Source organism: Chiloscyllium plagiosum, unplaced genomic scaffold (assembly GCF_037043375.1).
Source record: "Chiloscyllium plagiosum isolate Xiang-an unplaced genomic scaffold, Cpla_swu_hap1 HiC_scaffold_8, whole genome shotgun sequence".
Lineage (NCBI taxonomy): Eukaryota > Metazoa > Chordata > Chondrichthyes > Orectolobiformes > Hemiscylliidae > Chiloscyllium > Chiloscyllium plagiosum.
Genome location: NW_028270146.1, coordinates 24,473,017 through 24,498,096, shown reverse-complemented (window position 1 = coordinate 24,498,096; position 25,080 = coordinate 24,473,017). Strand labels below are relative to the sequence as shown.

Below are 25,080 nucleotides of genomic sequence, written 5' to 3'. Positions count from 1 at the left end.
ACTGCTTAGAGTACCCCAGATGTGGTCTCACCTGCACCTTAAACAGTTGCAGTAAGACTTTGCTTCTTATCCTCCAACCCCCTTGAATTAAGGACCAACATTCCATTAGCCTTCCTGATGACCTGTTGCACCTGTGTGCTCACTTTCTATGTTTAATGCACGAGCACCCCGAGTCCCTTTGTGTTGCAACTTTACTCAATAAAAGTAATGCTCTGTTCTTTTGTTCTCCCTTCTAAAATAAACATCTTCACATTATCCACAATATTCCATTTGCTAACATTTTGCCCACTTACTTAACCTATCAATATCTCTGTAAATTGTTTATATTCCCCTTTCCACCTATTTTTGTAATCTGCAACTTTTGCTACGTTTGTTTCCTTTCTTTAAGTCATTAATGTATAGTGTGAATGGTTGCAGTCTCAGCACAGATCCCTGTGAAATCCTAGTGGTTACAGGTTGCTGACCAGAAAAAGAACATCTTCTGGAAGTCCCAATGCAACAGATCTATCTATTCAGGTTGAGATTTTGTTGAAAGACTCTAATCAAATTTGCCAAATATGATTTCCCTTCCATCAAGCCATCAAAGTAATGCCTTTATTTGATTAGTTTATGATTTTCCAAATGTGTTGCTATTAATTCCTTAATAATTGACTCCAGTACTTTTGTGCCAATAGATGGCAGGGTAAGTGGCCTGTAGTTACCTGCTTTTGGCCTCCCTCCTTATTTGAATAGGAGTATAAAATTCACAATTTTCAAATCCACCAGTACTTCTTCAGAATCCAAACAATTTGGAAAATAGTAACCAATGCTTCCACTATCTTTGTAGTTGCCCCTTTTAGGGTCCTCAGGTGCAAGCCATCAGGGCCAGTGACTTATCTGCCTTTAACCCTATTAGTTTGTTTAATACTAGTCTTTGGTGTACAAGGGCATTTTTCAAATTTGTAGATAAAACTTAGAAGTATTGTGAACTGAGAAGGGAATGGTATAGATCTTTAGAAGGATGAGGATAAATTGGTAGAACGGGCAGGCAAATGACTGATTTAAGCTTGAGACATTAATAGGTAAAACATTGATGAAAATTTAGATATTTGAATGGAGAGGAGTGTGAAATGATCTTGTATAAAACACTGCTCTTAATGGGAGTATTGAATCCTGTTCTGAGCTTCACATTTTGCAAAGAATGTAAAAGCATTAGAGTGTACAGAGTTTTAAGAGAATGGTTCTCGGGATGAGAAACTTCAGTTACATGAAGAGGATCCACTTGGGTTAAGTGAGTGGGCAAAGATCTGGCAAATGGAGTATAATGTGGGAAAGTGTGAAACTGTCCATTTTGGCAGAGAGAATTAAAAAAACCTAAATGGTGGGAGGTTGCAGAACACTGAGATGCATAGCGATCTGGATATCCTAGTGCAAAAGATTAGTATGCAGAAACTGTAAGTAAGCAGAAAAGCTCACAATGTTATATTTTATTGCGAGGGGAATTGAGTGCAAGAGTAGAGAGGTTGTGCTTTAGTTGTCTACCATCTGATGAAGGATGAGCACGCTGAAAGCTAATGCTTCCAAAGAAACCTGTTGGACTAGAACCTGGTGTTGTGCAATTTTAAAATTTGTAAAGTCCACTCCAACACCGACATCTCCAAATCAGGACTAGAATAATTTAGGATTTCTGGTCCGCATGGATGAGTTGGATCGAAGGGTCTGTTTCCGTGCAGTGCAACTCTCTCTCTATGACTTTGAGAGTGGTTTAGAGAAATTTTGCTACGAGGAATTGTGTGATTTTGGATCCATGTTTTTTGACATATTGGCTGGGTGTCCAAAGGAAATCATAAGATAAGAACTGGGAGCAGAAGTAGCCTTGCAGAGCTTCAATTGGACCACACCTGGAAGAGGGTGTGCAGTGCGGGTTCCTGAGGTTGATGCTGGGGGATGGCAGGATGTAGAGAGAGGAGAGAGAGGTTTGACTTGGCGTATGTTCTCTAGTGTTGAGAAGAATGAAAGGGGCGCTGATAAACCTTATACATTTCAAACACAGTTGCACAGACTAGATGGAGGGAGGATATTGGGGGGGGGGGTGGGGGAAGAAAATTCACTCAAATGGTAGTAGACCTGTGCAATTGTCTGCCTCAGAAGATGCAAGTCACTGAATGTATTCAAGAAGTAGATTGACACATGTTTAAGGATATGGAGACAAAGTGGCTATGTGGCATTGAGATAGAGGATTAACCATTGAATGGCAGAACAGATTTGAAGGATTAAGTGGCTGACTCTTTCTAGTTTCTATATTTCCATTCATCTGAAATCAGTCAAACTGATGAAAAAGGTTACACAAACTAAATTCAGTGCAAAACACAATTTTTGTTCAGTGCACTAGTATAAACATATTAAACTTTGCCCTGGTCTCTCAATCTGGCTCACCACATCGACTTAATAAGCAGAAACTCAAAATGATAATTATGTTTACTTCCCTATGTTGGAGGAGGCTGGAAAAATTAAGGTTTTATTTTGTGCAAGGTCTTTAAAAAAGCAATGTTAAAACATTTGATTTTATTGGATTTACACCTAGTGACTATGGTACTTGAATGTAATTGAAAAATTAGTTTGTGTATGTTTTAAAAGTAATTTTCAATTGTACTTGTCGAGTTGCTCACAGGATATCTGAATTAAACATGCATACTGTTTTTGAAAACATTCTATTTTCATTTATATTGATGACATTGTGCTGGATTACCACTTCCAAGCATAATTAGGAATAGTTTTAAATGCAAAAGTGAAGAAAAACATTGTTGTTAAAACACTGCCTGATTGCGATGGTTTGTGGTAGATTGTGTGCTCTGCCAAACGCAAGTTGAAGTTGAAAAGAAGTGCAGTTTGCCTGAGAATTGCCACTGAGGGTCAAACTTTGTAATCTCTGTTTTCACTTGAAGCAGTTACCCTGCAGCTTATTTGGCTAATGGGAGAAAGTCTTAATTGGAGGGCTACAGGGAACACTGTATAGATTGTGAAATGATATATTGAGACGAGAGTCACTTTAGGATATGCATTGTGTGGTTTTGTGGTTTTCTGCTTCATCACTTTTGCTCCTGCATTACTGCTTATATACCCATCTGGTTCACTAATGTCTTTTGAGGGAAATAAACTCTGCCATCCTTGTCCATTTTGGCCAATGTGTGACTCCAGACCCACAAATGTGACTGTCTCTTAACTCCCATCTAAGATGGCTATGCAAGACAGTTAGTTCAAGGACAGTTGGGGATTGACAGTTGACAAGAGCCTTGTCAGCTATGCCCACATCTCATGAGAATTAAAAAAAACTGGCCCAGTCCTAAATGGCATAGCTGCTAGAACTTTTCTGAAGTCATAGAATGGTAGAGATGTACAGCATGGAAACACACTCTTCGGTCCAACTCGTCCATGCTGACCAGATATCCTAATCTAATCTATTCCATTTGTGAGGACTTAGCCTATATCTCTGTAAACTGTCCTATTTATATATCCATCCAGATGTCTTTTAAATGTTGTTATTGTACCAGCCTCCACCACCACCTCTGGCAGCTCATTCCATACACACCACCCTCTGCATGAAAAAGTTGCCCCTTAGGTCCCTTTTTAAATTTTTTTCCCCTCTCACCTTAAACCTATGTCCTCTAGTTCTGGACTCTCCCACCCCAGAGAAGAGACCTTGTCTATTTATCTTATCCATGTCCCTCATGACTTTATAAACCTCAATAAGGTCACCCCTCAGCCTCCGATGCTGCAGGGAAAACAGCCCCAACCTATTCAGCCTCTCCCTATAGCTCAAATCCTCTAACCCTGGCAACATTAAAGTTTCACAACATCCTTCCAATAGGGAGACCAGGATTGCAGGCAATATTCCAAAAGTGGCCTAACCAATGTCCTGTACAGCCGCAACATGACCTCCCAACTCCTCTTCTCAATGCTCTGTCCAATTAAAGAAAGCAAACCAAATGCCGCCTTCACTATCCTATCTACCTGCAACTCTACTTTTAAGGAACTATGAACTTGCATTCCAAGGTCTCTTTGTTCAGCAATGTCCCCTTGACCTTACCATTTATGTATATAAGTCTTGCCCTGATTTGCCTTTCCAAAATGCAGCACCTCACATTTATTTAAATTAAATTCTATCTGCCACTTTTCAGGAAGGAACTAAGAGGGGGGAAAAAAATTAACCAGTTCCTCACCAAGCTGCAGCCACAGATGCATCTATTTGTGGGAGTGGCCTTCACATGATCACTGTAAAGACAAAGACATCTTCACATTGAATATTCCTTCTATGATGGTGTGGCATTGTCATCATGCTAAATAGGATAGATTTCCAACACATCTAGCAAGTCAAAACTTGGGGTCCATGAAGTGCTGCAGTCCATCAGTAGCAGCAGAGTTGTATTCAATCTCCAATCTCATGACCCAACATATTTCTCACTGTACCATGATTATTAAACCAGGAGGTCAAAGACAGACCTTTGTCAGCACCAGGTGTACTTAAAAATGAGATCTTGACCTGATGAAGTGACAACACAGGATGACTTGGATGCCAAGCAGCACCTAATACATAGAGCTAAAAGAATCCACAGCCAGTGGATCAGATCTAAACTCTGCAGTACCACCAGATCTCATCACAATTGGTAATAGACAATTAAACAACTCGCTGGAAGAAAGGTCTCGTCGAATATTGCTATCCCCAGTGATGGAAGAGGCAACATTTGAGTGCAGAAATCAAGTCCGAGTTTTTGTAACAATCTCTAGTCTGATATGCCAAGTGGATGATCCATTTTGGCCTCCTCCAGAGGTCTTAGCGAGTTTTGAGAAGCACCTCCAGAGGTGCTAGATGTCACAGATGATTTTTGTTACCAAATCTGAGTCGCTCCCCCATGTGATATAAAGAAATGGCTGAAGGCAGTGGATGCTTTAAATGTTTTGGGTCTTGAAGCATTCCTGCAACAGTACTGAAGACTTCTGCTTCACAACTTCCATCTTTCTAGCCAAGCTGCACGTACAGCTATAATGTTTGACTTTACCTGATGATGTGGGGAATGACCTAGTTGTGTCATGTACACAGAACGCTGGGCAAATCCAACCTGTCCAGTCACTGCCCCATCAATCTACTGTCGATCGTTGGTGAAGTCATAGGAGTCTTGTGCACTGTTATGAAGCAGCACTTCCTTAGCAATAAGCTGCTCATTGATGCAGTTTGGGTTCCACCAGAGCTACGTAGCTCCTTACCTAATTGCAACCTTCATTCAAACATAGACCGAAGAGCTAAATTACGTAATTGAGGTGAGAATAACTGCTCTTGTCACCAAAGCTGCATTTGACCAAATGTGACATCAAAGACCTCCAACACATTTGGAATTAATAGGAAACAGATGGAAAATTCTCTGTTGGTTGGAATCATATCTCTCAGAAGAGAAGGTGGCTGTGGTTGGAGGTTAGTCATCTTTGCTGCGGGACATCTCAGCAGGCATTGCTCAGGGTTCTGTCCTTCAACTGCTTTGTCAATGGCCTTCCCTGAATCGTAAGGACAGAACTGGAAATGTTTGTTGTTTGAATAAGTTCAGCGCCATTCACCTTACCTCAGACATTGATGCAATCTAGGCCAACTGCAACAAGACCTGGGCAACATCCATGTTTGGGCTAACAACTGGCAAGTAACACTCGTACAACACAAGTGCCTGTCATTGACCACCTCCAACAATGTGAATCTGACTATTGTCCTTTGACAGGCAGTGTCATTAATTTCACTGTATTTTCCCACTGACATCTTGTTCCTATTAACCAGAAACTGAACTAGACCAATCATATAAATACTATGATACAAGAGCAGGTCTGAGGTTAGGAGTGCTGCAGAAAGTAACTCCTCTTCTGAATCCCAAAGTTTACAAGGCATAGCCAGTGTGATGAAATACTCCTAGGAGAAAGTGAGGACTGCAGATGCTGGGGATCAGAGCTTAAAAATGTGTTGCTGGAAAAGCGCAGCAGGTCAGGCAGCATCAAAGGAGAAGGAGAATCAATGTTTCGGGCATAAGCCCTTCTTCAGGAATGAGGAGGGTGTGCCAAGCAGGCTAAGATAAAAGGTAGGGAGGAGGGACTTGAGGGGGGGGGGTGGTGGGGGGCATTGGGAATGCGATAGGTGGAAGGAGGTTAAGGTGAGGAGAGGGAGTGGGGGCGGAGAGGTCGGGAAGAAGATTGCAGGTCAAGAAGGCGATGCTGAGTCTGAGGGTTGGGACTGAGAAAAGGTGGGGGGAGGGAAAATGAGGAAGCTGGAGAAATCTGTATTCATCCCTTGTGGTTGGAGGGTTCCTAGGCGGAAGATGAGTCGCTCTTCCTCCAGGCGTCGTGTTGCCATGGTCTGGCGATGGAGGAGGCCAAGGACCTGCATGTCCTTGGCGGAGTGGGAGGGGGAATTAAAGTGTTCAGCCACAGGGCTGTTGGGTTGGTTGGTGCAGGTGTCCCAGAGGTGTATTTTTAAGGTGAGAGGTCAGGCAGCATCTGTACAGAGAGAGCAAGCTAATGTTTCAAGTCTAGATGATTCTTCATTCAGCTCTGATGAAGAGTCATCTAGATTTTAAATGTTAGTTTGCTCTCTCTTCACAGATGCTGCCTGACCTGTTGTGATTTCTAGCATCTTTTGTTTTGAGTACAGATTCTAGCATCTGCAATAATTTTGGTCCCACACTGGAATCATGCTGCATTTAAATCCCAGCAAGGGAATTTTGCCACTTTGTAACATCCCGGTGCTCTCCTTGTCTGGCATTTACGGCAGTGACTATTTGCTCTATTGTAATTCTGACATACAGCATGATTAATTTTGTAATGCTTGATTTACCTAATGAGTATAAACATATCAGCAGTCAACAGATGATCATTGCTGAAATCATTAACAGTAAACTGACAGTTTGCATTTCAATCCTCCTGCTTAATCCCACTGAATTTGATTGAATTTTTTTAAAGTACATGATTAGTGTTCAAAAACAAAACTGTTGCAGTCAAAATGAAGAAATTTGTCATTTCCAGCAAAGGGATGTCTGTATGGAGAAAGATTGTTCGTTTAATAGAAGAGCTCATATTCTGATTTTGCCTTTGTCCAGACTTGTTTTGAAAATTTTTTGTCATGGCATATAGGTGTCACTGACATGGCCAGTATTTATTGCCCATTCCTAATTGCCCTGAAGAAAGTGGTGATGAACTATCTTTTTGAGCTACTGCAGGCAGACCATGTGATGTAGGTACAGTCGGTCAGGTTCTGTTAAAGAGGGTGTTCCAGAATGTTCACTGAGTGGCAGTGAAATAATATTCAAGAAGGTGAAAATGTAGAGCAGCACACCTATAAGATGGTGACTTGACAGTGTTGAAGAGCGAGGTCAAGAGCATTTATATGGCATTGCAAATCCTGTGATCCACATTCGGTGCTATGGTGAGAATAGAGTTTTGAGTCAGAGTGTCATGGAGTCATACAGCATGGAAACAAGATCCTTCGGTCCAACCAGTCCATGCCGAACATAAATCCCAAGTTAAACTAGTCCCACCTGCCTGCTCCTGGCTCAGATCCCTCTAAAGTGTTCCAATTCATGTATCCATCCAGATGTCTTTTTAAACATTGTAATTATACCCGCATCCACCATTTTCTCAGGAAGTTCATTCCACATGAGAATCACTCTCTGTGTAAAAAAATTTGCCTTTTTGATATATCACTCTCCTCTCACCTCAAAAAATGTACTCCCAAGTCTTGAAATCCCCATCCTGGGGAAAAGATAACTACCATTTAACTCTATCTATACCTCTCATTTACAAACTTCTATAAGATCAACCTCCTACACTCCAGTGAAAGAAATCCCAGTCTATCCAGCCTTTCTTAATAACTCAAACCTTCAAATAAAAGCAAAATACTGTGGATGCTACGAAACTGGAACGCACATAGAACTTCAGTTCTGAAGAAGAGTCATTGTGGACTTAAAAGTCAACTCTGTGTTTGTCTCTTCACATTTACTGCCAGATTTGCCAAGGTTCTTCAGTACTTAAAAACAAACTCAGAAACAAATACATTAAGTGTTGAATGTTCAATCTGTAATTGTAGGTGAATCTGAAACTAGAAGGGTAGGAATGGCGTGTTGCCTCCCTGGTGCCAGGATCAAGGATATGTCTTGAGAGGGTGCAGAATGTTCTCAAGGGGGAGAGGGACCAGCAGGAGGTCATTGTACACATTGTAACCAATGACATAGGAAGGGGAAAGGATGAGATTCCGAAGGGAGAATGTAGAAAATCAAGCAGGTGTTTAAAAAGGAAGTCTTCAAGTAGTAATATTTGGATTACTCCTGGTGCTGTGATCTAGTGAGGGTAGGAATAGGAGGATAGAGCAGATGAATGCATGGCTGAGGAGCTGGTTTATGGGAGAAGGATTCACATTTTTGGATCATTGGATTCTCTTCTGGGGTAGAAGTGATCTGTACGGAAAAGACGGATTGCATCTGAATTGGAAGGGGAGTAATATACTGGCGGGGAAACTTGCTGGAGCTGCTCAGAAGGATTTAAACTATGAAGGTGAGAGGGTTGGGACCCAGGGAGCTAGTGAGGAAATAGATCAACCTGAGACTGGTACAGTTGAGGAAAGAAGTGAGTCAGGGCAGGCAGGGACAAAACAGAGAGCAAGGTGGGAACTGATAAATTAAACTCCATTAATTTCAGTGCAAGAGGACCAACAGTGAAGGCAGATGAACTCAGGGCATGGTTAGGAACATGGGACTGGGATATCATAGCAATTTCAGAAACATGGCTCAGGGATGGACAGGACTGACAGCTTAATGCTCCAGGATACAAATGCTACAAGGAGGACAGACAGGGGGGCAAGAGAGGAGGGGGAGTGGTGTTTTTGATAAGGGATAGCATTACAGCTGTGCTGAGGGAGGATATTCCCGGAAGTACATCCAGGGAAGTTATTTGGGTGGAACTGAGAAATAAGAAAGGGATGATGACCTTATTGGGATTGTATTATAGATCCCCTAATAGTCAAAGGGAAATTGAGAAACAAATTTGTAAGAAGCTTTCAGTTATCTGTAAGAATAATAGGGTGGTTATGGTAAGGGATTTTAACTTTCCAAACATAGACCAGGACTGCCATAGTGCAATGGTTTTAGATGGAGAGGAATTTAAGTGTGTACAGGAACATTTTCTGATTCAATATGTGGATGTACCTACTAGAGAAGGTGCAAAGCTTGACCTAACTGTTGGGAAATCAAACAGGGCAGGTGACTGAGGAGTCAGTGGGGGAGGACTTTGGGGCCAGCGACCGTGATTCTATTAGTTTTAAAATAGTATTGGGAAAGAATAGACTAGATCTAAACGTTGAAATTCTAAATTAGAGGAAGGCTAACTTTGACAGTATTAGGCAAGAACTTTCAAAAACAGATTGGGGGCAGATGTTCACAGGTAAAGGGACGGCTGGAAAATGGGAAGCCTACAGAAATGAGATAATGAGAGTCTAGAGAAAGCATCTTCCTGGTAGGGTGAAAGGAAAGGCTGGTAGGTGTAGGGAATGCTGGATGACTAAAGAAATTGAGGGTTTGGTTAAGAAAAAGAAGGAAGCATATACCAGGTATAGACAAGATAGATCGAGTGAATCCTTAGAAGAGTATAAAGGTGGTAGGAGTATACTTGAGGTAAATCAGGAGGGCAAAAAGGGGACATGAGATAGCTTTGGTAAATGGAGGCCTGTGACCAGTGGAGTGCCACAAGGATCAGTGCTGGATCCACTACTTTTCATCATTTATATAAATGATTTGGAAGTGAGCAGAAGGAGTATAGTTAGTAAGTTCACAGATGACACCAAACTTGGAGGTGTAGTGGACAGCGAAGAAGGTTACCTCAGAGTACAATGGGATCTTGATCAGATGGGCCAGTGGGCTGAGGAGTGGCAGATGGAGTTTAATTGAGATAAATGCGAGGTGCTGCATTTTGGAAAAGCAAATCTTAGCAGGACACCTATACTTAACGATAAGATCTTAGGGAGTATTGCTGAACAAAGAGACCTTGGAGTGCAGGTTCATAGGTCCTTGAAAGTGGAGCCGCAGGTAGATAGGATAGTGAAGAAGGCGTTTGGTATGCTTTCCTTTATTGGTCAGAGTATTGAGTACAGGAGTTGGGAGGCCATGTTGCGGCTGTACAAGATATTGGTTAGGCCACTTTTGGAATATTGGGTGCAATTCTGGTCTCCTTCCTATCAGATGGATGTTGTGAAACGTGAAAGGGTTCAGAAAAGATTTACAAGGATGTTGCCAGGGTTGGAGGGTTTGAGCTGTAGGGAGAGGTTGAATCGGCTGAGGCTGTTTTCCCTGGAACGTCGGAGGCTGAGGGGTGACCTTATAGATGTTTATGAAATAATGAGGGGTATGGATGGGGGAGTCCAGAACTAGAGGGCATAGGTTTAGGGTGAGAGGGGAAAGATATAAAAGGGACCTAAGGGGCAACCTTTTCATGCAGAGGGTGGTAAGTGTATGGAATGAGCTGCCAGAGGAAATGGTGGAGGCTGGTACAATTGCAACATTTAAAAGGCATCTGAATGGTTATATGAATAGGAAAGGTTTGGAGGGAGATGGGCCGGGTGCTGTCAGGTGGAACTAGATTGGGTTGGGATATCTGTTCGCCATGGACGAGTTGGACCTAAGGGTCTATTTCCATGCTGCACATCTCTATGGCTCTCATTACAGTTGGCATTCACAAGGAATAAATTAGAGCCAGGGACAGTTGCTGCTGAAGAAAATGTGGTCGAACACTGAAATTTCACATCTGGTGTTTGCTCAAACAATGAAAGTGAACAAGGGAAAAAGGTAGGAATGGCAGAATTGAGCGAACTTCAAGGTTGGCATTCCTAAAATAGAAATTGCAGCAAATTAAACTAATCCAAAAGTTAAATGATGTGGATGTTGGAAAAAGTGCTAGAAACACTGAGCAGATTTGGCAGCATTTGTGGAGAGAGAAAAGCAGTTCACATCTCAGGTTGTTACTTTTCATCTGAACCAATCCTTCCTTAACTTTTCATCAGAGTTGGGGAGGAGGGGTATGTGTGTGTGTGTGTGCATGTGGACTGTAACCTAGAGCAAAAGTATTTGAATTGAAGAGAAAAATGTAGCTGAATAAATACCTAAAAATGCGATCAGTGGATATGACAACAAAATAGTCAAAGTCCTCTTTAAAGGTGGTTCATATAGAAGACTAGAATTCACTCGTGGGAATATAAGGATGGAAAAGTATTTTTGAGTTTTGTGTGACAATCCTTTGGAGAATAGTGAGTACTTACATGGCGCTTTGTCTCTCAGGATGGCCATTGTACTCAGGCAGGATTGATATGGTAATACAACTATGCCATACTTCCATTATTTCTATAAAATACACTCGCTTGAATCTTGGTATTCATTTGTTGGTTCATTAGCTTTAAACCAGAATAAGTTTGTGAGAAATAATATTCCAGAGAACTTTTACATGGCTGGAGGGTGTTGTTTTAACATCAGGAACAGGAGATTTCGTGAGAATTTGAGAAACAAAAATTGACCCAGAGGGTGATTGACATCTGGAATTCACTGCCTAAAGGGTGATAGAGGCAGGAGTTATCAAAATGTTTAAGAAGCATTTAGATAAGCACTTGAAACACTATAGCGTAAAAGGCTACAGACCAAGTGTTCGAAAATGGAATTATAATAGATAGATAGATACTTGATGACTGTCATGGAAGTAATGGGTCCTAAGGTCCTTTCTCCATGTTGTAAAAACACTGACTCTCTGTGACTCTTGGTACTGGTATGTAAACTTGAGTTACGTGTGCTCAAGTCCATAGTGCACCATGAAATTGCAATCTTCAGAATCACCCAGAACTACAATCACTGTAGAGATTTCAACAACAATAATTTGGAAATTACTCTGCATTTGTAACATTTCCACTCCCAGTATTCCCCAGCATACAGGTTGTTCTGATATTACGTACACTTCATCAACGTTAATGGGCTATAACGGAATTGATGAATTGTGAACGTTGTTTGGATAACACGGATTTTCTACTGAACGGGTATAGTGACTTTCTATTAGTGATCCTACAGCGTTATTTTCTCTGGCAGTTTTCCACAGCATGATTTTCTATAATGCGAGGTTGCAGAGGAACGTAAATGTCATGGTAGAGCAGAATGACCTGTACGTCCTTGTGTGATGCCCTTAGTGGTGCAATTATAGTATAGGCCCTGCTGAGTTTCTTCAGCATTCTTTGCAGTTGCCAAAAATGTGAAACAAAATTTTCTTTTTATGCTAATGTAGGGAGATTGCAAATAATTCAGCAAGACATGTCAGAACATTGGATGAATTTTAATTATACCAAAATAGAGTGAAATGCACAATGTGAAAGGGGCAGTGTTTTTAGGATATGTATCTGAGTCCATTTAAAGTACAATTAAAGAGATATTGTTTGTGTTAATTAAATTTAATGAGTTTGGTAATTGATTTGTGAATGGGGGATGAATTGAGAAATAATGACCATAACATTATTGGGTTCAGTACAAAACAGAAGTGTATGCTGAGGAGTCAAAAATTAGGAAGCTTGTTTGTTAAGAGGAATTTCAGTAAGAGGCAAATATGAATGATCTGAGCAATAGGTAGCTGTAGATTGTCTCCAAAGTTAAGATGGATTGTGCACAAAATAAACGTATTCCAGAAGGTGAAAAATATCATTAGTGTTCTGAGCATAAATTAATAATGAATGGTTTGGTTTGTTTTAGCTTGGTTACAGGTATATACATATTTTTAAATTTGAGCCGAGCAATCACGATCTCAATCTGTGAATGAGAGAGGGAACAGGTTTGTTAAAGAATGTGGGGCTGTAAAGAGCTCAGCAAGGTTTAGTTTTGTGGCAGGTCGAATTTTTGCAGTTTGTCTGGATACATATGTGTTATTATATTTAAAGGGTAGAATTAGGGAATGAGGGTTCACTCAGTCTAATGATGGAGATATTGTGTTAGCATGATTGTGCAGTGATATGCATTGATTTTTACCTATAGATACAGCAGAATAATATTGTCCAAGTGGGAGCCTTTGTTATAGAATGCACTGTTTCTTGGATCAGTATTAACCAATGGGTTAAAATCCATAATTCCATGAAAGCCACAAAAAAAATCAATAGTATTTTGGTGTTTATTCATCTGGGCAATGAGCTCCATGAGTGAAAAAATGGTTTGTCCAAGAAAAACTGCTTAGACCACAGCTATAGTGCTGTGTGCATTTTGCATTGTTACAGATAGGACATTGAGAGATATGACGAAGGAGCAGAAGTAGCCTTTCAGCCTGTTCTGCATGCTGATCTGATTACAATTTCATCTACGTCTTCAGAACCTGTGATAACATTTCATCATCTTGCTTAACAAAGATCTCTGTCTTAATTGATCCATATTCGTAGACTCTGCTTCAGCTGTTTTTTCAGGAAGAGAGTTCCAAAGGACCCAAAGGATACTTGCCAGCATATTACGAAGGAAGAAATTGAAGTCAAAGATTTGAAATTTTATTCTTGGTTTAATGGATTACTGTTCCATTGGTAAAGACAGGGATCATTTTATTAGTATGACGTTAAACCATGTGAAAATGAATGCTCATTTCTGTGCTGTGCTTGAACTTCAGATCCTGCCAGTGAACTGCATGTATCCAATTCCAGACTGAAGGATGTTGAAATAGCTTACTCAACACAAAAATCAGAGGTTTGTACATAAATCCTTTATACTACAAATAGCGAACTATTAAAACTCTACTTGGGCAAATGTTTAAAATGACTCAAGTTTTCCATGTTCTTGAAACATTGGCCATTCATCTTTTTGATTCATTGAAGTCTGATTAATTTTGTGTATGAGAATCGAGTTTGTCGTTTTACAGGTTGTCTGTACTTGAGTGCAGCACCAGATTTGATAGTTAGGCATGTTTTGAAACTCTTTCAACCTTGGTGTGATTCTTCTGATCATAGAACGTTTTAATTGTTCAACTTCATTATAGGGTTAAGGTCTGTAAAATTGGAATAAATTATTCACGATAATGTGATGTTTGAATGAAAATTTGAGCACAATGCAGTGGGGTAGAGTGAACTCTTGGAAGAATCCTCGACTTTTAATAATACACCCCATAGCTGTGGAAGTTCATTCCATTAATCTTCTAATTATGTTTTTCATAAAACACACATGATCAGCTGGGATGGGCTTCTAGAGCCATCTCAATATGGAAATAGTTGAAACGGAGAATTGGAAAGACCCTTAACGTTGCTTTTCAGGTAAAGTCTGGTCTTTCTTTCAGTGGAGACTGGATTTGTTGAAGAGCAATTAGGTTCTTTAGTAGTTTATCAGCTAGAATGTGAATTATTTCTCTTATGCAAGTTGGTCAAAAGTAAAAATAGCTCCAGTGTATCCCACATCACAGCAGTTTAAAAATGTGACTGATCATGAAGCACAAGAGAAATTGCAGTGACTAGGGGATCAAATACCCCTAGAAATTCATAGTTTGTGACAAACAGAATTTAATTATTAAATAAATTTCAATTGAGCATTTTAAAGTAAAAAGTATCAAATTCAACAGTCAGTCCATTTAACTTGTTAAACTCCAAACTCATAATTTCTGCACAATGAAGGCCATTCTAAATACCAGTGCATTCAACCAGAGTGAAGTAGTCAGGACAGGTCATTTTCCTAAATCCACTGAGTATTTGACTCTAGTTTCAGGATCTGATGTAATATTAGAATGTAAAAGAATAAGATTCCCTGGAGAGGTGTCTTGCTCCACTTCAGAGTCCGTCAGGTTATCACATCCCGCAACAAAATGTTGGCTCTGCATTTATTCGAAGTTTGTGGAGTGTGAACACATGGAATATAGCAGCGTTTTCAAGTGTATTGGCATCTAACAAAAGTAATTTTGTTGTTTGACTTGAAACATTGGCATAGCTGGATTTAAATCTATGTTATGCACAACTCTTATTGTTTACTTTGAAGAAAACTCATGCAGTATATTTTAGAAATCTCTTTATATATCTGCACATTTTCCTTTTCATTTAAGTATTTTTAAATGCATTTGTTTTCCAATTCCAGTATGAACGGTTGAAGAAACTTTATTCTGATCTCGAAGAGAAAGAGGCAGCCGCAGAACTCCAGATAAAGCAGCTGTCTTCAGAATACAGAAACCAGCTACAGCAGAAAGAAGTAGGTCAAGGGTTTAGTGTATTTTTACTCTTTTTTTTTACAATATGGCTTCTAGTTTCAGGGTCAAATAGATTGTGAAGTGCCTTTTAGATAAAGGCTACTGCAGGCAATTTTAATTATCTTCCAAGCTGTTAATTTGTCCTTTCTCATGAATTTGTTTTGTTGAATGGGCGAATATTTTCTTTGTGGATACTGGTCTGGCCCTGTTGCTTGTTGAAGTGATTATTTTTCATGTGTCCATATTGACAAATGCGTTGACAGGCTATTGGATGACCAATTGCTTGATGTTGTAAAAGCACAGCAGGTCAGGCAGCATCCGAGGAGCAGGAAAATCGACGTTTTGGGCTGGAGCCCTTCATCAAGAATGATGACCTGCTGTGTTTTTCCAGCAACACACTCGCAACTCTGATCTCCAGCATTTGCAGACCTCACTGTCTCCTAATTGCTTGATCCTGTCCTTTCATAATGACTGGCTCTGTAACGTAGATTTCTGACCAGAGATTGGTTCTGAGACCCTAATAGGATGTTTGCTTTTCCTTTCCCGGTTTAGCTGAAATAAAACCTTGGGATGTTGTAGCATCCCAAGAAGTTAATTACGTTAGCTAAAACACAAATCAGAGATCAAACCTCTGGGGCCTTTCAGTGATTTACTGACTAACAACCTAAATCACAACAGAATAATAGCTTTGGAGTTCCTGTGTATGAATTTTCTTTCTTGGCTGCAATATCAAAATTTGAATTGAAAAAAATCTTTCTTTTCAGATTGAAAGGAAAATAATAAAGAATCCAAGAATCACTTAATTTCATTTTGTGTGTGTGTGTGTATACACGTGTACATTTCTATTGCTAAAATAATATCCTCTCCCAGGGTTTGATTTCAAAATCTTTCCCAACAAGGGAGGGCATTGCTGGGGCCTTCTACAAAGTTTTCAGATCATGTTTAGTCATAGGAGCGATCCCACTGGAGAATAGCCAGTGTTGTTCCTTTGATCAAGAATTGTAACCAGGATAATCCAGGCAAAGAGCCTTACGTCATAGAGAAATTATTGGAGAAGATTCTTAGGAACAGGATTTACTCGCAGTTTGAAAAATATGGACTTATTAGAGATAGACAGCTTGGCTTTGTGTGGGGGAGGTTACATTTCAAACTTGAGTTTTTTCTTTCAAGGCGTGACAAAAATGATTGAGCGCAGGGTGGTGATGTTGACTACATGAACTTTAACAAGGCCACTCGTGGCAGGCTAATACAGAAGGTGAGGCTGCATGGGATCTGTGGTGAGCTGGTAAAATGGATATAGAACTGGCATGGTCACAAGACAGTAGTGGTAGAAGGGTGTTCTCTGACTGGAGATGGAGAGGTGTTCCATCCATGATGGGACTCCTCTTGTTTGAATATATATGAGTGATTTGGAGGAGAATATATAGGTGGTCTGATTACTAAGTTTATGGGCGACAAAAAGTTTGGGGAGCTGTAGCTGTTGAGGATATACATAGGTTGGCGACTTGGGTGGAGATATGACAGATGGAATGTAATCCTGGCAAATCTGAAGTGATGCATTTTGGAAGATTTATTACAGGAACAAAGTATACAGTAAATAGCAGAAAATGAAAATTCAGAGGGATCTAGGTGTACAGGTCCATAGAGTCAAAGAGGTTTATGGCATGGAAACAGACCTGAACCACTTAGTTTTCACAATTAAGCTAGTCCCATTTACCTGTATTTGCTTCATATCCCTCCATACCTATTTCATCCATGTACCTGTCTAAATGTTTCTTAAATGACTAAATTATACTCCCTTCCACCAATAGGAAGAGGGGTTAGAAGGTTGGGTGAGCAAGTTTGCGGATGACACGAAAGTCGGAGGAGTTGTTGACAGTGAGGAAGCATGTGGCAGGTTACAGCAGGATATAGAGAAGCTGCAGTGCTGGGCAGAAAGGTGGCAGATGGAATTCAATGTAGCTAAGTGCGAGGTGATTCACTTTGGGAAGAATAACAAAAAGATGGGGTACTGGGCTAATGGTCGGATACTTGGTAGTGTGAATGAGCAGAGGGATCTTGGTGTCTATGTACACAGATCTCTGAAAGTTGCCACCCAGGTAAATAGTGCGGTGAGGAAGGCATATGGCGTACTGGCTTTTATTGGTAGAGGAATTGAGTTCCGGAGTCCTGAGGTCATGATGCAGTTGTATAAGACTCTGGTACGGCCGCATCTGGAATATTGTGTGCAGTTTTGGTCGCCATACTATAGGAAGGATGTGGAGGCATTGGAACGGGTGCAGAGGAGGTTTACCAGGATGTTGCCTGGTATGAAAGGAAAATCGTATGAGGAAAGACTGAGGCACTTGGGGCTGTTTTCACTAGAGAAAAGAAGGTTTAGGGGTGACTTGATTGAGGTGTACAAGATGATTAGGGGGTTAGATAGGGTCGACAGTATGAACCTTTTCCCGCGTATTGAGTCGGGTATTACAAGGGGGCATAGCTTTAAATTAAGGGGGGGTAGATATAGGACTGATGTTAGGGGTAGGTTCTTCACTCAGCGAGTCGTTAGTTCATGGAATGCCCTGCCAGTAACAGTGGTGGACTCTCCCTCTTTATGGGCATTTAAGAGGGCATTGGATAGGTATATGGAGGATAGTGGGTTAGTGTAGTTTAGGTGGGCTTGGATCGGCGCAACATCGAGGGCCCAAGGGCCTGTACTGCGCTGTATTCTTCTATGTTCTATGTTCTATGTAATACATCTGGCAGCCTGTTCCAGACACTTGCCACTCTGGGGGAAAAAATGCCTCTCTCAAATCTTTGATATCTCCCCCCTCTCACCTTAAACCTATGCCCTCTAGTTTTATACTCCCCTCCCATGGAGAAAAGCTGTTGGCTATCTACCTAATCTATGCCCCTCACGATTTTATAGACCTCTTTAAGGTCACCCCTCAGTCTTCAATGCTCCAGGGGACAAAAAGTCCCAACCTATCCAACAACTTCTTATAGTTTGAATCTTCTGGTCCAGGTAGCAACCTAGTAAATCTTTTCTACATTCTTTTAAGTTTTAATAATATTTCTTTAGAAGGGCAACCAGAACTGCAGGTAGTGCTCCTAATGTGATCTCACCAACGTCTTGTACAGCTGCAATAAGACCGTCCATGTAGACAATGCCTACTGCTCTGCCGTCATCTGTCCTCTTGGTTCTGTCCTCAAAAACTCAAACCAAGTGGTTTCCCATGCACAAAGCCATGCTGACTATCCCTAATCAGTCCTTACCTCGTCAAATGTATATAAATCCTGTGTCTCAGAATCCCCTCCAACAACTTCCCCACAACTGAGCTCAGACTCACCAGTCTATAGTTCCTTGGCTTTTCCTTGCATCCTTTCTGAAATAAAGGCACAACGTTATTTACCTGCCAGTCTTCCGGCACCTCACCACTGGCTGTAGATGATACAAGCATCTCTGCTAGGACCCCCAAAATTTCTTCCCTAGCTTCCCATAATGTCCTGGGATACACTTGATCAGGTCTCAGGGATTTATCTACTGTTCTGTGTTTTAAGTCTTTCAGACCTGGGGTACAGAAAAGTTTACCAGGATATTGCCTGCTTTGGAGGGTATTTGCTATGAGGAGGGTTTAGACACACTTATTTTGTTTTCACTTGAACTTCAGAGGCTGAGGGGGCAACCTGATTGATGTTTAAAGATAATGAGCAGCATGGACAGAGTCTTTTCCCAGAGAAGAAATGTCAGTTACTAGGGGGCATAGGTTTAACGTAAAAGGGGAAAATGTAAAGGAAATGAGAGGCAGGTTTTTTTGTTAGAGTGTAGCAAGCACCTGGAATGAACTGCCAGAAGAGATGGGAGAAGCAGATGCCATAGCAATGTTTAAGAAACATTTTGATAGATACACGAATAGTCAGTGAATAGAGAAAGATGCACTGTGTAGATGCAAAAGGTTTCTATTCAGAAAAGGCATCATGTCTGCGCAGGCTTAGTGGGTTGAAGAGCTTAGTCTTGTGTTGTGCTGATCTTTGACCTTTGCTCCAATTTCCATTTCACAAATCACACTACATTTTAAACAAAAACACAATCCTGTTATTTGGATCTGTCTGACCGAAGTGAATCGTAACGTAAATGTGTGGCGTAATTCTCAAGAGGAAGTGTGCTGGATTTTAAATGCTACTTCATAACCATGTGCTATGTGTTTGAAGGATGAGCACACATTAGCTAGGAAATGGGAACACATTCATAATTTATTGTATTTAAATAGTCAATTTATCACCGTCACTAGATTTTTAATTACCAAATTCATTTGTTGCTGCAAAGCCAAAGGCCAGTTTAAAGACTCCATATTCTCATTGGGTTATAAGACAATCTGAATCAATCAGCATTTAACATGCTTCACTGACTGACTGGATTGTTCTGCAAGGAGATGGTATGAATTTAATGGTTCAAATGGCCGCCTCCTGTGCTATAAATGACTACATGTTTGGAAAATCACATTAATCCTAATATATATTCTAATTTGTTGTGCCTTTACTTTGTTTTGAATTGAGTTTTAATTCAGCTCAGTGCTTGCGGCTGCCTCGTTCATCATTTTGTCTTTTTTTAAGGTTACAATAAGCCTGTTGAAAGCAAGACAGAATTCCTTACAGGATCAAGTACAGAAGCTCCAATCTGCTGCTCAGTCATCACAAGTTGGTGTTACCTCAAGCACAACCTCCACTGCCTTTCTGACGGTAGATGTGCCTCACACATCCACATTTCATGGGGATACCATGGATTTTGGAGATGTTATCTGGTCCCAACACGAAATTAACAGGCTTTCCAAAGAGGTCTCTAGGTTGGAAGTTGAAGTTGCCCATTGGAAAGTGCTAGCCCAGGTTAGTGGATGACTTCATATAGGCGATCAAACATAAGATGGAGCAGTTAGATCATTGTGGTTTTTAGATTTTTTTCATATTGCCTCATTAACCTCTACAGTGTGCATATTTGAATGCCAGTGTTCAGACAACTTGAGTTCTGGATGATTTTAATTTGTTTTGTATCAAGTAAACACATTATTCAATGCACAGGAACATTGTTCATAAATGTTGTTCCATACCAATTAAACAGGATCAGTGCATGACAACTCCAGTCAACAGTTTTGGAAATAGTTTTAGCGTGCAAAGTGATAGAAATTGATCACTGATTCAGGAATACAAAGACTTAAAATATCATCAGAAGCGTTTTACAGAAATGAAAGCATATGTATTTTAGTAAGCATGCAAGTATTTCAATCTTTCTGTTGAGAAAGAGATATTGACACTCTTTCCAAAAGCATATACATGTACTTGATTTAGCATTGTATAACAACAATATTAGATTAGATACCATACAGTGTGGAAACAAGCTCTTCGGCCCAACAAATCCACACCGAAGAGTAACCTACCCCCCTCTGACTAATGCACCTAACACTATGGACAATTTAGGATGGCCAATTCAACTAATCTGCACATCTTTGGATTATGGGAGGAAACTGGAGCACCCAGAGGAAACCCACGTAGACCCTGGGAGAATGTGCAAACTCCAGACAGTCGTCAGAGGTTGTAATTGAACCTGAGACCCTGGTGCTGTGAGGCAGCAGTGATAACCACTGAGCCACCGTGCTGCCCTATTGTGGGTAGTTATTTTATGATTATTGTGTTTGGTAAGAATAAATAATGAATATTTTGCTATGAATAGTGCCAGTGATTTTCTGCTCAGTTATGATTTTGTCAGCCTTTACATCTTGAAAGATCTCTATTTGACTGTTCATCTTCCTTAAAAGAGAATCTGAAAAGGTGACAGCACAGAAGCAACTCATTAAGCCATCATGTCTCCTCAACATTTTATCGAAGCACTTGAAATCCAATCTCACTGCTGTAGGCTGTCCTGATGCCTTCCTCTGCTTCAAACATTAAAACATTTTTTTTTCCCTTGAAGAATGAATTGGTTACTGTTTCAACCATATTTTGGAGCAAAGCAAAACAAAACACTCCATCCTCCAAGAAAAAATATTTTTTCGAACCACTGTGACCACATTAAATTAGTAACCCCTTGTCATTGACTTCCCAATCAGAGCAATGTTCTTTCTTTCTGTTTAAAATTATTATAATTTTAAAAGCTTCTATAAAATCTCCTCTGTTCTGATCAATATTTTCCCAGTACTGTAAATCTTGCTTCATAACTTAATGCATGATCCTGGTGAGTCTGTGCTGTTAACTTTCTCTGGTTCTAGTGTTAATTCTATAAAGTTACTGAACTTGCATTTGCTCTAATTTGCAAGAGTCAACTCAATGACCAACTTAAAAGTAATTCATATGTTTCTTGGGCTAAGATGCAAATGTAGTTTTGAAAATAAATTCAATCCTTTTAAACTTTATTTTGGGCACCCAAGGGTCAAGGTTCAGACAGTTCTGGCGAGGATGAAAAATACAAATTGCAAAAGACAATCGAGGTAAGAACTTTTGACCAAATTTCTCTCTCAATTGCTGAGCATGATCCAAGTTCCAACAGTCCATGGTAATCTAAAAATGAGAGTATTCTACTGTTGAAAATATCCTGGTTATTTTCCTAGCAGGTTGATGTAACTTCATTGATCATGTTGTTTAGGAATGTAACTTTCTAGTTTTAGGGTAATGAAATTTTTAAATGTTAGATATTTGAAACTTTGGGATTCTGAAGTTGCTAGACCCAAATTATTTGCAAACAGTATGTATAAGGTCAAGAGTTAAAGGTCAAGAACCATAAAACAGCAGGTGGGGTTATTTACCTACGGAGCCGAAGATACTTAACGGAAACTTGCCTTGTGTTGTTAAAGATCGGAATTATTCATGTGATCCTCATCTTAAAGAAAGATTAAAAAGCAACAGGTAAATAAGGGACAATCTTAAAATGTCTACATATTTTTCAAAACAAACAGCAGGTTTGAAATTTGTCAATGATTGATTAGAATCTCCATCTGGAATATCCAGGTGGTGCTAGGTTGTCTTTGGTAGGAGGCCCTTTTGTATTAGGATTAACTGTGTCTGTGGGAAGAGGGAGAGCAGAGTCACTGTGGTAGACTGAGAAGGCAGTTGTGTATCTGCTAGCAGCCAAAACAAGGAGCATAAAGGTGATTCAGGCACAGAGGTATTCCTGATTTATAACAGCTAAGCAATAATTCAGAGAGGGACCCAGTTCAGAAAGAATAGTCCAAAAATGGTTAAAGTTGTTAGATCTGCCAGGTAAAGCTAGTGGAAGAGATTACTTAGTGTGGAAACAGGCCCTTCGGCCCAACAAGTCCACACCGACCCGCTGAAGTGTAACCCACCCAGACCCATTCCCCTACGTTTACCCTTTCACCTAACAGTACGGGCAATTTAGCATGCACATTTTCTTTTGGATTGTGGGAGGAAACCGGAGCATCCGGAGGAAACCCACGTAGACACTGGGAGAATGTGCAAACCCCACGCAGAGAATCGTCAGAGGCGGGAATTGAACCCAGGTCTCTGGCGCTGTGAGGCAGCAGTGCTAACCACTGTGCCGCCCATAAGCAGTGGTGTCTTCATAGATTGAGAGCTCTGAAAATATAAGTGCCAGACTGGGAAACTGAGAAGAATCCAAGTGAATTTCTATCAGCTCTCATGGTTTGCTCTCATGGTTTGCTCCCAAAAGAGGTGAAACAACAGTTAAAATGTTGTGAACTGTAGGACAATTCTTGGGTGGAAACAACAGTGCAAGAGGGAATGATCTGTTGGACTTTTTTATATGAAACAATAAGGGTTTTCAAAATATCATATTAAATTATTGGCACAGGATTAATTCATGCACAATTTTGATTTAAAATGAAAAATCGTTTGCTAAATGTTTTCAGTCCATAACTTGGGAGTTTGAATTTTTTATCAAAATTTAGAAGTACCCTGTATTTCTTGTCTTTATCTGTTGCTGATGAGTGATGATACCTCTCGGTTGAACCAGTCAGTACCGAGCGTAATCACAAACTAAATTAGTCTCACCTGTCTGCTCCTGGCCTGTATCCCTCCAAACCTTTTTCTTTTCTTGTAATTACCTAAGTGTCTTTCAAATGTTATAACTATCCACCATTTCCTCAGGAGGTTCATTCCACACATGAACCACCCTCTGTGTAAATATAATTCCCTCTCATGTCTTTTTTTAAATCTCTCTCCTCTCGCCTTAAAAAGTTCCCCAGTCTTAAAATCCCCTATCCTAGGGAAAACACACTTACCATTTAACCCTATCTATACCCGCCATGGCCTTATAAAACTGTATGAGATCACTTATCAACCCGTACTCCTTTCCATGCTATATTTATGGTTCATTGCTTTGTTGCTAAACCAGATTTTATCCTCCGCTGTTGTCTGCACTTCTAACCAAGTGGTCACTGGTTGACACTTAGGAGTGTAGGAGAAAGTGAGGCCTGCAGATGCTGGAGATCAGAGTCAAACAGTGTGGTGCTAGAAAAGCACAGCCGGTCAGGCAGCATCCGAGGAGCATGGGAATCAATGTTTCGAGCATGAGCTCTTCTTCAGCAATGGTGGTAGGTCGGAGTGGAGGGTGTAGTGTATAGGTGGGAAGAAAGAATTAAGGGCTACGGGGAGAATGCGGGTAAGTGGAGTTGAAATACCCATCAGCCATGATTGAATGGCGGAGTGGACTCGATGGGCAGAATGGCCTTACTTCCACTCCTATGTCTTATCGTCTTATGGAATATGGACAAGTAGGACAGTTCAAGAGGGCAGTGCCAAGTTGGAGAGATGGATCTGGGTTAAGGTAGTGGGAGGGGCGATGTTGATCCTGTGTGGTTGGAGAGTCCCAGGACAGAAGATGAGGTGTTCTTCCTGCAGGCAACGGGTGGCTAGAATCTGATGGTGAAGGCGGTTCAGAACTTGCATGTCCTTGGCGGAGTGGGAGGGGGACATTGGAAGTTTTCAGCCACAGGGCGGTGGGGTTGTATGGTGTGCGCGTTGCTGAGATGTTCTCTGAAACGTTCCACAAATTGGCGTGCTGTTTTCCCAACGTAGAGGAGACCATATCGAGAGCAACAGACAAGGTGGATGATGTGTGTGGAGGTGCAAGAAAATCTCTGCTGGATGTGGAAAGATCCTTTGGGGACTTGGATGGAGGCAAGGGGGAAGGTGTGGGCACAGGTTTTGCACCTCTTGCTCGAAACGTCGACTCTCCTGTTCCTCGGACACCTGACCAGCTGTGCTTTTTCAGCACCACACTTTTTGACTCTAGTCTCCAGCAGCGCAAGAGGTGCAAAACCTGTGCCTGCACCTCCCTCCTCAAACTCCGTCCAAGGTCCCAAAGGATCCTTCCACATCCGACAGAGATTTTCCTGCACCTCCACACACGTCATCTACTGTGTCCGTTGGTCCCGATGTAGTCTCCTCTACATTGCGGAAACAAGGCGCCAACTTGTGGAACATTTCAGAGAACATCTGAGACACATGCACAAAACAATCCCACCGTCCAGTGGCTGAACACTTCAACCCCCTCTCCCACTCCACCAAGGACATGCCTGGGCCTCCTCTTCTGCCAGATTCTAACCTGATGCCTGGAGGAAGAACTCCTCATCTTCTGCCTTGGGACCCTCCAACCACATGGGATCAATGTTGATTTCAGCAGCTTCCTCATTTTCCCCTTCCTCCACCTTATCCCAGATTCTTTTTGACTTAGGAGTGTATTCATCAGGACACAAGTACTGAAGTCAAAAGTGTGTTGCTGTCATCAACTCAGCTGAAATCAACTAATTCAGCCCGAATTAATGATTGCAAACAACATCTCCTGATCTATAAGGCTTTGTGCTGTACTCAGTAGTAATTTGCTATCTCATTGGAAAGGTGTGTTATGTCGTG

The 25,080-nt window shown here is 40.9% G+C and overlaps 1 protein-coding gene across 3 annotated transcripts in view; it reads left to right on the top strand.

Annotated features, from left to right (window-relative positions):
- Positions 1-25,080, top strand: part of trip11 (thyroid hormone receptor interactor 11) — a 107,178-nt gene that overhangs the window by 5,815 nt on the left and 76,283 nt on the right. For all 3 annotated transcript variants that reach the window (XR_006312698.2, XM_087989660.1, XM_043697132.2), the window contains exons 2-5: positions 13,663-13,739; positions 15,108-15,218; positions 19,813-20,082; positions 21,618-21,677. Coding sequence is in view for 2 of the 3 variants with exons in the window: in XM_087989660.1 (XP_087845786.1) it covers positions 13,663-13,739; positions 15,108-15,218; positions 19,813-20,082; positions 21,618-21,677 (518 nt within the window). In the remaining variant the exon portion in view is untranslated. The remainder of the gene's footprint in view (positions 1-13,662; positions 13,740-15,107; positions 15,219-19,812; positions 20,083-21,617; positions 21,678-25,080) is intronic.